General features: G+C 35.2%; 1 protein-coding gene across 2 annotated transcripts in view; it reads left to right on the forward strand.

Moving 5' to 3' along the window:
* The window catches only part of VPS50 (VPS50 subunit of EARP/GARPII complex), a 131,077-nt gene that overhangs the window by 76,930 nt on the left and 41,902 nt on the right, over positions 1–12,245 (forward strand). For both annotated transcript variants that reach the window (XM_034667735.1, XM_002918239.4), the window contains exons 18-20: positions 2,805–2,981; positions 5,813–5,931; positions 7,835–7,941. In XM_034667735.1, the coding sequence (XP_034523626.1) occupies positions 2,805–2,981; positions 5,813–5,931; positions 7,835–7,941 (403 nt within the window). The remainder of the gene's footprint in view (positions 1–2,804; positions 2,982–5,812; positions 5,932–7,834; positions 7,942–12,245) is intronic.

Raw genomic sequence — 12,245 nt, forward strand, 5'->3', positions numbered from 1 at the left:
TGAGTAATAGCCAGTCTCTTTTATAAGAGTGATCCTTTTATGGATGTCAAAATCTGTCTCTTTTTACAAATTCAGTTTATATACTTCAGGAAAACTCTTTTGCCTAATCTTTTTCTTTTGATTTCAGAAAGAGATCTACTGCTTTATTTAAATTTTGCAGAAAATTGATCAGTTGTATTTTGATGGTCTTTAATGAAAAAGCTTATAGTCACAGAATGCTTGTGATTTCTTGTTGTTTGTCATTTCTCAAAGGAACTAGTAGGCTCTTACTTTATGTTGCAACTCATAAATGTGCCTGTAGTGAGACAGTGCCTCAGAAATAAAAGAGGTACTTTAACAAAAAATACTCTTTAACTTTTATTAGTTAACTGATTCCTTGAATCCTAATAGAATATATAATTTGTGAAAATATTAACTGATTCATTTTCCCTTGGTTGAAACACATTGTAGATAAACACTCCTTGTGTGATAGATGGTGTCCTACAAATACCAAATGTCAAAACACAATGTATAAACTTAGGTCCCTATATAGAAGGTCCAGTATGTTCAGATTTTGCCTTTGGAAGGAATAGCTTTCTAGAAGCAATTTTCTTATTCTAGATAAATGTAAAGAATACATGGTTAAAAGTTTTTAATAGAGATAGTCTTTATGCTTATATTGTATAGTAGCTTACTTATCCAGTTCTATTATATTCCTTTCCTAATGTTGAAACATGTTGATTAATAAATGCTTTAGAGACAGCAAAATTAACATTGATTTTAACATTGTTTTAGAATTCTTTTTTTTAAAGATTTATTTATTTATTTTAGAGAGAGGGAGCTCTAGCGTGCACGGGGCCTGGGGGGGGGGGCGGTGGAGAGGCAGAGGGAGAAGGGGAGAGAAACTCAAGCACACTCCACACTAAGCTTGGGCCCTGACCCAGGGCTCAGTCTCACAACCCCAAGATCACAACCTGAGCTGAAACCAAGAGTTGGATGTTCAACCAGTTGCACCACGTAGGCACCCCAACATTATTTTAGAATTCTTAGGTAAGATGATTCCTTAACATTATTTAGAGTTCTAACATTGATTTTAGAATCCCTATAATAATTTTATTTGAATTTTTATTTAACCATCAAATTACGTATGAGCCCATATACTTGGTATAACTATCAAACAATTTTTTACAAGGTACATTTGAAATATTTCCATCTAAGTGAGCATTATCTCCTGTAAAGTAGTTACCTTGAATTTCTAGTTATGTAAGGTAGAGAAAGATCTACTGTACAAGATTTCTTCTATAGTTAGCAATACCATATTATGCACTTAACATTTTTTTAAGAGAGTAGACCCCAGGGCGCCTGGCTGGTTCAGTCATTGGAGTATGCAACTCTTGATCTCGGGGTGGTGGGTTCCAGCCCCATGTTGGATGTGGAGATTACTTAAAAATAAAATCTTTTTTTTTTTTTTAAAGGGTAAATCCCATGTTAAGTGTTCTAACAACAATTTTAAAAAGTATTGAAAGCTATTCACAACTGAGACAGCGTTCTCTTGACACATGTATTCTTGTAGATTCGGTTTAAAAAAATCATTAACTTATAGTCACCCCTTGTTTAGAATCATAAAAATAATGGCATCATTTTTGAGCATTATGATGGATGTGATTTAATGTGTAGCTGCAATTTAAAAATAAACACATCATTTGGAACTTAACAAATGTGTGTAATTTTTAAGATTATCTTTGACTGTGAAAGATTTTAAATTTGAGATTAATATTAAAAAGATTAAAAGGTGTAAGAAAAATGTGTACCAAATTTTTGTGAAAAATCATCAAGAGTTTTGTAATTCAAAGGAACTTTATTTATTTATTTTTAAAGATTTTATTTATTTGACAGAGTACAAGCAGGGGGGAGCTGCAGGCAGAGGGAGAAAGAGAAGCAGGCTCCTCACGATGGGGCTCCATCCCAGAACCCTGAGATCATGACCTTAGCTGAAGGCAGACGATTAACTGAGCCACCCAGGCGCCCCTCAAAGGAACTTTAGAGATTATTCCATCTCTTCCACTAATGAGCAGTGTGATCTTGAACTTGGCACAGAATCCCTCTGGACTACCTTGGCTTCCTCATCTGGGAACAGCTCTTTGGTTTTAGCATTGTGGTTCTTGTACTAGAGGTTGACTATCTCCTTTAATTGATGAAGAAATTGAGGCACAGAGAAGCCAGGTGACATTCCCAACATTATATGGAAATTAATGGATTAATGGCAGGCTTTAGGTCTAGAAGACATATCATCTGACCTCAGCATGTGTGTTTGTGTTGTCTACTTCTAGGTGTATGAAGAAAAATAAATGAAGGTTGATAGACATCAATATAACAAGGAAAGATTTGATGTGTTTTTACAGAGTACCTTAAATGGTACAAACATATAATTAATTATTATTAACAATGATTAATTTTTATTGTGGCCTTTTTATTGCCTAAAACCATATTCTGGTGGGTCTTTGATTCTATGCTAAAAATTTTAGATTATTCATATTTAAGTTATTTTCAAAAATTTTCTGTAAACTAAGCCAAAAGTAGCTTGATGCAGATAATAATTTTCAAAGTGATATCAGCACCTGGGTTGTTTTTAGGGAAACCTTTGAGCACATATTTTCAAGTTTGTGCTTTCAGACAACTACCAAGATTTAAAAGTGAATGACCTGAAGAGTCAGGATTAATTTTTCTTTTTCACTAACTCTACATTTATATTGATGGAATGCTATGTACTTGAATTTTATTGTTGTTGCTAAAAGGTATCTCGCTCCTTTTTTTTTAATGTCTAGGAATTTAAATTCATGGAACAGTCTCGTTCCCCATCAGTTTCACCTAGTAAGCAACCAGCTTCAACATCCTCAAAAACAGTGACCTTGTTTGAGCAGTACTGTAGTGATGGGAATCCATTTGAAATCCAGGCTAACCACAAAGACGAAGAAACAGAAGATGTCCTGGCTTCTAATGGGGTATGTAGTATTCTATTGTGGAACGTAAGTGAGATTTTCTTATTGAAAAGTGTTCTACCCAGTGAGAAAGGTAATTAGCTAGATTTATTTATCCATTTACTACCCACCTTCCTACCTGTATGCTTATATACCTGTGATACCACTTGCACAGTAATGGCTTTACAGCATGCTTTGTTGAAAATGTCCTTTTGAAAAATACGTTTTGCCTTTACTTTGTTCTCTTATTAGATTGGTCTATGTTCTTAACTAGATTACTAAATTGAGTAGGAATATAGTTTCTTCAGTGCATATTTCTGTGATTTGTTGGATAGATGGATGAGGGAATAGATCATCTGCACTTAGTTCTCAACTCCACTCTTAGGCATCCAAATCATTTTGTTCCATGCCCCTTTATCTGAGAGAGAGTAACGTCTTGCCTGGTTACCCAGGAGGGATATTTTTAGGATTTAGAAGTACAATGTTTTAACACTTTGAGCAGCTCAAAAAACATAGTATAAACCACAGGTTGTGTGAGTTAATGGAAAGGATTTGGAGGCAGTTGAATGAATCACCTTTATTAACTCTGTGGCCCTTGGCAACTTATTTTAACTCTGTGACCCTCAGTTTTCTTATATTTACAATGAGTGAACGTTTACTTCACAGTTATTCGTGTTTTTACAATATTTAATTTGGATAGGTCCTTCTGATCTTCATGATTTCCAGGGGACCCTGTATGATTTTATTTTAGATTTGATGAAGCTGAAGTGAAAACTGTTCAGATTTGATGAAAATCTGTTGAATTTGTGTATGTATTTTAGTTTTGGCATTTTCTTTTTTGCTTGGTCAAGATATAATTTAAAAAAATTGTCACGAAAGTATATCGTCATATTTTATCATGAAGTAGAAATTATTTCATAGTAAGCCATATTTACAATTATAATTTAGTGATTCTTAGTGACACTTTGCCTCTGTAAAGTAGACTAAACTGCAAGGAATTTAAAGTCTTTTCAATATTTTTGAAATAATATATCCCTCTGTACTGGTAATTTGCTAATTTAAATCTCATAGCATTCGATTCTCATTATTCGTGCCAGTTGTGTTCTATAAAGTCCCTTTGAACACTGAATTAGCAAATGCAGAACCATTGTTCCTAAGTGAAATACAGGATTAGGTTCCTATGAGCCTTTGATCACAACATTTTCATCAACTGATCAGTGTATAACCTTGTTTTATGTGTGTTTTTGCTTGAAGACATCTAAGTTAATATATAGTATTGAACATTGAACTCACAGCCAACAGCATTAGAATTCTAGCCTGAATGAAGCTTATCTAACACATGTATTTTTGCCATAAGACATATTACAGTCTTGCACTTAGGAACACTAGATAGAACTTTAGTCCTGCACTTGGGGGCCTTTCTAAACAGGGAAACCACCAGCAAAAAGTACAAATATTTTTTTAAATGTGACACTAGACTATGACAAGGATATTTAAGTAGGAAAGCTGAAGCAAGAAGGTAGAGCGTCACCTTGTTTGCACTCAGCTAGGAATGTGCATGTTAGAAAGCTCAAAAGTTGCTCCATACTCTGTACATATCCATGATTGACTGTGAAAGTGTCATGAAATATTAATGTTGGGGTTACAAATAATATTTAGCAAGTATGGAAATTTGCAAATACAGAATCCTCAAGAATAAGGATCTCTTGTACTGTGGAATTATGAAGCTCTTTGTTAAAAACCAGGAGAGCTTGGTTTGTGTGGATCCCGTTTCTGAATGTTATCAAGATCACAGTGTGTACAAGTGAATGAGAATGCCTGGAATGCTCATTTGCAGTTATTAATGTGTGATCTAATCTTTCCAGGTACTGCATAAGTCCTTGAGAGTCAGGGTCCACATCTAACTATGACCTGTCACACTGCTTTAAACTCTCAAAAAATGGTTTTTGAATTAGGAGACTAACTTCTTTTCATGTTGTCTTCATGACATGGCTCTTCAACTGGCATATGGGATAAAACTTTGTTATAGAATTGTTCTGAAGATTCAGTGAGAAAATTTATGAAAGCACTTAGCACTTAACATTAGCAAAACACTTAGCCATGATTTAATCATATTAATTTATAATATTAAGCGATAATGCTGCTGCTGCTTTCTTTCCTGTGCATGGACTCCACTGTCCCCTGGCATGGGGCCATGTTGCCATAAAGATGATGACAGAGTTAGGAAGGCAATCTTCCTCTCAAGAGGAAATATGCCATTTTCATCCTTGCTCTCAATAGTCCCTCAGTGCTCAGTATAATTTTCTAAGTCTTCCTTGGAATTAAATCTCATCATAATGAATTAGGACATTGGCATGTGTGTTTTAAGAGTTTATTACACTGAATTAACATTTCCACGGTACCAGAATTGTATAGTCAGCCTCTTTACAATGAATTAGCAAAATGGAAGTAAGTATGATGAAACCACTTGGAGGAAGAGAAGAGTTTTTTGTTGTTGGTGGTGTTTTTTTGGTCAAATGTACACTCTTTTCATCTCCGAAAGGCCCAGCACAATGTTTGTTTGTTTGTTTGTTTTCTTTACACGGTGATTTGATTTTTGGGGGAGACATTTAGAAGCTTCTGTAGGCATAAAATGTTTGTATTTTATTTTCCTTTTTTTCTTTTGAGCTGGTTAAGATGGATGAAGAAGAAGAAAATGGATAGTTAATATTCTTGATGGCAAAATTAGAGATGAGTTATTAAGAACTTTCTTTCCTAAACTGTTTCTTAAAAATTGTATGCTCTTATTGTGTTGAAAGACTCCAAGAGAGGTTGGCTGTTCATACTCATTGCTGAATATACTGTGTTTTCTTCAGTATGAATCTGATGAACAAGAAAAAAGTGCCTATCAGGAGTATGACAGTGACAGTGACGTTCCTGAGGAACTGAAACGAGATTATGTGGATGAGCAAACAGGTGATGCACCTGTGAAAAGGTAATTGTTCTTAGATTGTATGGTATTTCGTATTTTATATTATGCATTTAAATAAAGGATTTCCTTTAAAGGCTAGGAAAAAAACAAAAATTAAATATTTCTGTAGCTTTTGATGTCATGTGACAGGAGTCAGTATGTTTTAAAATGATTCCTGAAAGGTTGAAAATGTAGTTTTTTGATATTGGGCATAATCAAAGAGCTCTTAATTTAGAGAGCAGTGGTTTTTGCATAAAAACAAACTTGGGATTTATAAAACCAACACTGCCTTTGGAGGCAATTCCTGCTTCGCATAGGTTAGAAAACCTCAAGGAAGAAAGTAGTTACTTGTTTTCTATGTGGAATTCCTGCCTCAATCTAGTAAATACAGAAAGTCTCCACTCATCTTTCCAAGGCCAATTACATTTACTCTTTGGGCCTTCTGTTAAGGTTCCTTCCGTTGTTTTGTTTCTGTGATAAATTGTCCTCTTCAAAAACTATGATTATTATGTAAGAATTTTTTGTCACCTTCTCCCTGTTAAATGGCCCTGATTCTTATATGCAAGTGAGTTAATTTCATCACTAAGTATTAGACATTTAGTGACCACAAATATACTTAATTTTTAATGAGAGATTTAAGTACATTTTACCCTACCTTTTACTCCCAAAGTACCTAGTTAGTACCTATTTAATTTGAAACCCTGATTGATATAATCTCCCTCCTCAAAAATGAGCAACTCATGTGATTGTAGATATTTGAATTGGGAAAAATTGTTTCCATTGGTTTTCATGTATGTGTGATGTTTAAATCCATCTACGGTCCATTTTGAACAGAACAGAACTGTTTTGTTGGAGTTCTTCATTGGATGTTTTGGGTATATTTTGGCTGAAAGAAAAGCTCTAACTTAAATGAACATGTAAAATAGTGTCTGCCAGTATATGTGTATATATTTGCATTTTTGGTAAGGTTATGCAGACAGTTACTCTCCTAAACTGTCGTAACTTACCACTAAGAACTATGAATACTATAAACACAAACTGCATTCAACCGATTAGTATCAATTCCTACTTCAAAGTGTCTCTTGAATTTATCAAAATTTCTCGTATTTCACTGCTACCATCCAGGTTTATGCAGAAATCATCTCTGTGCCAGATTATTGGCTCAGCCCCCTTACCTTGGCTTTCTGTCTCCAGTTTTGCCCCCTCCTAATCCCTGTTGGATACAAATTTAGATTTTTTTTTTCTTCTATACAAATTTGTTCATGTCATTTTCCTGGTTAAAATTTGCATTCAGGGTTAGGTTCATACTCTTTAGATTTGATTGCCTTCAGTGGTCTGGCCTTCCCTTACCTTTTTTCGTGTCACTTTTCCCTCAGCCCACTCATTCTCCATGTGAACTCTTTGTGCTTCTCTCAGTACCCTCGCTTCTACCTCTGACTTATTGTATATTGTCCCCCTTTTTTTATGTACTTACAATATAACTTCAGTTTTTCTTTGAACCTGGTGTCGTCCCCAAACCCAGACTCTATCCTCTTCCCTTATACTTTAGATATTAGAGATTCTAAGGAGGGTATTTTTTCATATTTATAAGTCTGAAATCAGGATACTTGGTACATTTGATATATAATCTCCCTGGAACATCTGTTCTTTTTAAAATGACATAGCTTCTTTTAATGGTTGATAATGAATGTCTTAGAATCAAAGACATACAGTATAGTACTTTATTTCTTTGCTTATGAATTTCTCTTCCCTTCTGGACTTGTAAGCTCTGTAAGGACAGGAGGATCATTGCTGTATCCCCACCTGACACATGGTAACAGTTTCAGTAACTAATTCGTGAATGAAGGATAGATGCTAATCAGAATAATTTACTGATTTACTAGTTGACAACCCTAATTGCAACTCTGTTTTGTTTTTCCATATTAAGCATTTCTAGAGAAACTCTAAAAAGCAGGAAGAAGTCAGATTATAGTCTAAATAAAGTGAATGCACCCATCTTAACCAATACAACATTGAATGTAATAAGACTTGTTGGTAAGTAGTCGCCTTTTTAAAAAAAGCATTATTAGTTAAATTAGTCTACTTTGTTACTTTATTGGGGTTTTCATTGTACACGCCAGTGCCCACCACAAGGAAGGTTTTAAGATTGTGATATGTCAGTGCTTTCTCATCATAATTGTTCAAATAGAATAATACTAACATTAATGTTAGTTTTTCTTTTTTCAGTTAACTACTTAGTATTTGTGTCTTCTGCTTTTTCTAAAATATTCCAATTAGTTGAAATGTAGTGAAAAATCCTCTATGTGAGTTGGAGGTATATGTAGGATGACGACAGTACCCATTTTACATTTACACAATATTTTGTGCTTCATTGTTTCATTGATCTTCACAATCTTCCTGTCAGATAGGCAGAGTGAATAGTGATTCTCTGGCATTTTCAGACACAAGAGTTCTACAAGCTAAATGTTCACACCATAGGAAGAGTTGTTCTTATTACAGATAAGACCTTCATTGATGACATTGTAGAAGGCAAATAACATGAAGAAATGCCATTTAAAATATTTAGGTTTGAAGATGATGTGGAATTTTTAATGTCAGTATTTCAGCATTTTATATGCCATTTTAACCTTTATATCTCACAGGTAAGTCTGTACATTTGACAAATAAGTTATAGAGATATCTTCTCAAATTAATTAGGTCATCTATACTAGTCAGGAATTTTAATGTGCTCTGTAAAAAAAATCTCTGTATTCTGTTTATATGGAGATGATAATGTCCTGCTGCCTAGTTTGATTACTCTTGGCTCTGATAAAATGGTCTGTGTTCTTGAAGATAATTTCTAAATTTCATTAATGAACAGGGTAAAGTAGACAAAACGCTTCTTAGAAGCCCCACTTTCTTTAGGAAAAACAGTGGAAAAGAAGTAATGAGTTGGGAGGAAAAGAAAAAATATACATTATCATGACACACAGAAAAATGACAGATTCTAAAAAGTATTTTTTGGCTGATCATTGCCAGGGAAATTAACTTTTCTTCTTTATCCAAGAGAGCTAACTGAACATATAACATCATGAGTTACTGTGTGGAATTTATAGAACCGCAACTGGAAGAGTTCTGAGAGTTCATCTGGTATAAATTCCTATAAAACTAGGATTTCTTTATCTAATGCCCCTAAGTTGTGATGGCCAACTAACCTTTGTTTCATGTCTCACAGTCCCTGGATACATATTATTTTGCAAGACTGTTGATTTCACTAGCTATTAGACTGATTTAATTGGTGGAAATCTCCTCCTTATGATAAACGAGAATTTCTTTTTCTCTGTAATTCTGTCTGTTGGTCTTAGTTATACCTTTAAAAGCAAAAAGAGTAAATCTTTACTTTTTTCTCCTATTCTCCCTGTGATCACTTTTTAGGTATGGGCGGTAGTTATACTGTCCTTCTTCCCTTATGCTCCCCCAGTTCATTCTTCAGGGTCACTGTGCTCATTTTCCTTATGTGATTCTTACTGATAAATGTTTTAAAATCCTGGTCATCCTCTTCAGCCTTTTGGACCCACTGTCGTTTTTGGTTTCTGAACACACTGCTTGGAATGTAGTTTAATGAATTCATCTTTTGCCTGGTTATGTTGAAGGAACAAACTACCCTAACACGTGAGTGGCTCTCAACCACAAAAGTTTACATGATGCTTATTGGCTCCTGATCACCTTAGTTCTGTTCCATGTGTCATTCTGAGATGCAGGCTGAAAAAATAGCACCGGTTTGGAACACGGGGAAAAGAGCAAGAGCCGAACCGCGTTATAACTCTTAAGGCTTCCGCTCTGATGTGGCACCCTGACTTCCTCTGCTGTAAGTCCCTGGCCATGGCAAGTCAGGCTTGACTATTGGAGAGAGAAGTACACTTCTGCCCCAGGAGGGCACTATAAGTGCAGGGCATTGGACAAGGATGCATAATCTTTGGGTAGAGATAATTGGGGAAAATAGTACAATCAACCCCATGGAAGTGGTAGTTTATATTTTTTTACCTCACCTAGTTCAAAAAGAGCTAGGGGTCATCATGTCATGTTGTTTTTACTCTAAAAGACATATATTTAGTAGAATCAGATCAAATCAAATATATAAGGCTAAAACAATATTGAGGAGGGGAGAAATCATGTTTCATTCAGTTAAATGCAGACAACCAATTCAAATCTTCATGGTAGACATAAGGAAATGAAAAAACAATGCATTCTGCTGTTCATTATGTAAGAAAGGAATCAAATAATGATAGAAATGTGCTATTGGTACTAAATTCAGAAGTCAGTAACAACAAATTCTTCTCTAAGGATTACTGATTGACATAGTGGACACTGTTTTCTAATACTGGATTTAAGCAACTGAGAAAAGTTGCATTCTTATGGGCCTTTGCTATGTCAACCCTGTAAATAGAAGAGTCCTGAGTAAACCTTACTCAGTGAAGAGATTCTGACCATTGTGGTTTCCCAGATGTTTTACTAGAATTGCAATTAGGAAACAATGCCTCGTTGCTTTTAACTCTCATGTCTTCCCATTTAGAGCTGGGATTAGGTGCTTCCATTATTCCCTCCAGTAGACTCTTATGCCTACCACTTTCTCTCCCTGGGATGTCTTTATCTTCAGTTTGTACATATTCATAAAATAGAACTTTAAGAGAACCACTCGATAAGGGGTCTCCAACCAGTAAATGCTATTCTATGCCCTGTTATTGCATAGAGGTGCTTGAAGATAATAAACCGGCAAAGGTAATGTCTTTCTTAAAAAGCCAGAAGTACAGTTGTGTAAATAAGATTGATTAATTTTGGGTGCCTGGGAAGATGAAGGAACTAATTATTCAATAGTTGGGAGGCACAGTTTAGAACATTAAAGGCATATTTAAAATGTCCTTTTCAAGTAGTATTTATTTGGCAGGTAATTAGGAGAGATTAAACAAAAAAGTGTTAATGGGGCTTCCCAGCCCTAGGTGGTACCTAAATCTGTTAGAAAGGCCCAGGGAGCTGTTCACAAGTGTAGAGAACTAATCAGAATGCTTGCTTGTATAAAGAGAAAATTCTAACAGCCTGACAATTTCTTGCAGACAGAGGCGGAGAAATTTTAAGGAATGTGTCTCCTCTCTGAAATAGCCTTGCTATTCAAGGTTCTGTCTCCCAGAGGCAGCTCTCACTTGAGCAGGTATGATAGGTCTGAAAGGGGCAGAAGATAGGTTGCCAAAATCCATGCTTGTAAAAACTGTAGACCTTAGGACAAAATTATTAGTTCAGCAACTGAAAAAAATTAACACACCAGCACATCATGCATCCAGATTTAACATGAAACCAGAATAGTTATCTTTTAAGAAACTTAATATTTTCATATGCAATGTTTTAAGGAAAAAATTTATCATTGTTTAATTTAGATTACATTCCAGTATGTCTGTTTCTTTAAAAATACTTATATTTTAGGGGGTGCCTGGGTACCTCAGTCGGTTAAGTGTCTGCTTTTGGTTCAGGTCATGATCCCAGGGTCCTGGGATCTAGTCCCATATCAGGCTCCCTGCTCGACGGGGAGCCTGCTTCTCCCTCTTCCTCTTCCTCCTGCTCTGGCAAATAAATAAATAATCTTAAAAAACCCCACCTTATATTTTATTTTCCATTTATATGAAATATTTTTAAACAGTTTTAAAACACTTTCTGAGCTGGTAGCTGTATATACAATATGATATTTTGAGAGAATGATCCAAGAAGTGTCCTTCGGTACAATATACAGGAAAATGATATTGGAGATTTGGGGAGGCTGATAGAATATACAAACAATAATAAAAATAACAGAATACAGTGATAGGATAACAATAAAGTAATAGAATAAAAGCTCTCAAAGAATGGAATAAAAGCTAGGGACTTGGGTAACAGACTTATTAATTTTTTACTCTGGTCCTTACTTCATTGTTCAGTGCTTTTTTCTTAATTGTTTGAGCTGAACTGACTTTTCCTTCCTTTCCTTTATGCCTCATTTATAGCATTTCCAGTTCACCTTTATGTGCTATTTATATCCATTGATGATGTCTCAACCTACTGCACTGTAATAAGAATAATGAACATCCTTTCGGCTTGGATTCTGTTCTTGCTCTTCCCCATCAGATTGTCAGCTCCTACAGATGAAAACATCTGGAGTTGGAGTCCCCTTTGCAGCATATAGAGCATCCAGCCAAGCGCTTTTCACTTTCGTAGGTGCCCATTGTACTGGACTGACAAACCTTAGTTTTTAACATCTTGACTATTGGAGAAACACGTTTCCCTCCTCTCTTGTCCTGATCCACAGTGGAGGAACACACACTTTCAGCCCCTTC

The sequence above is a fragment of the Ailuropoda melanoleuca genome, chromosome 1, assembly GCF_002007445.2.
Source record: "Ailuropoda melanoleuca isolate Jingjing chromosome 1, ASM200744v2, whole genome shotgun sequence".
Lineage (NCBI taxonomy): Eukaryota > Metazoa > Chordata > Mammalia > Carnivora > Ursidae > Ailuropoda > Ailuropoda melanoleuca.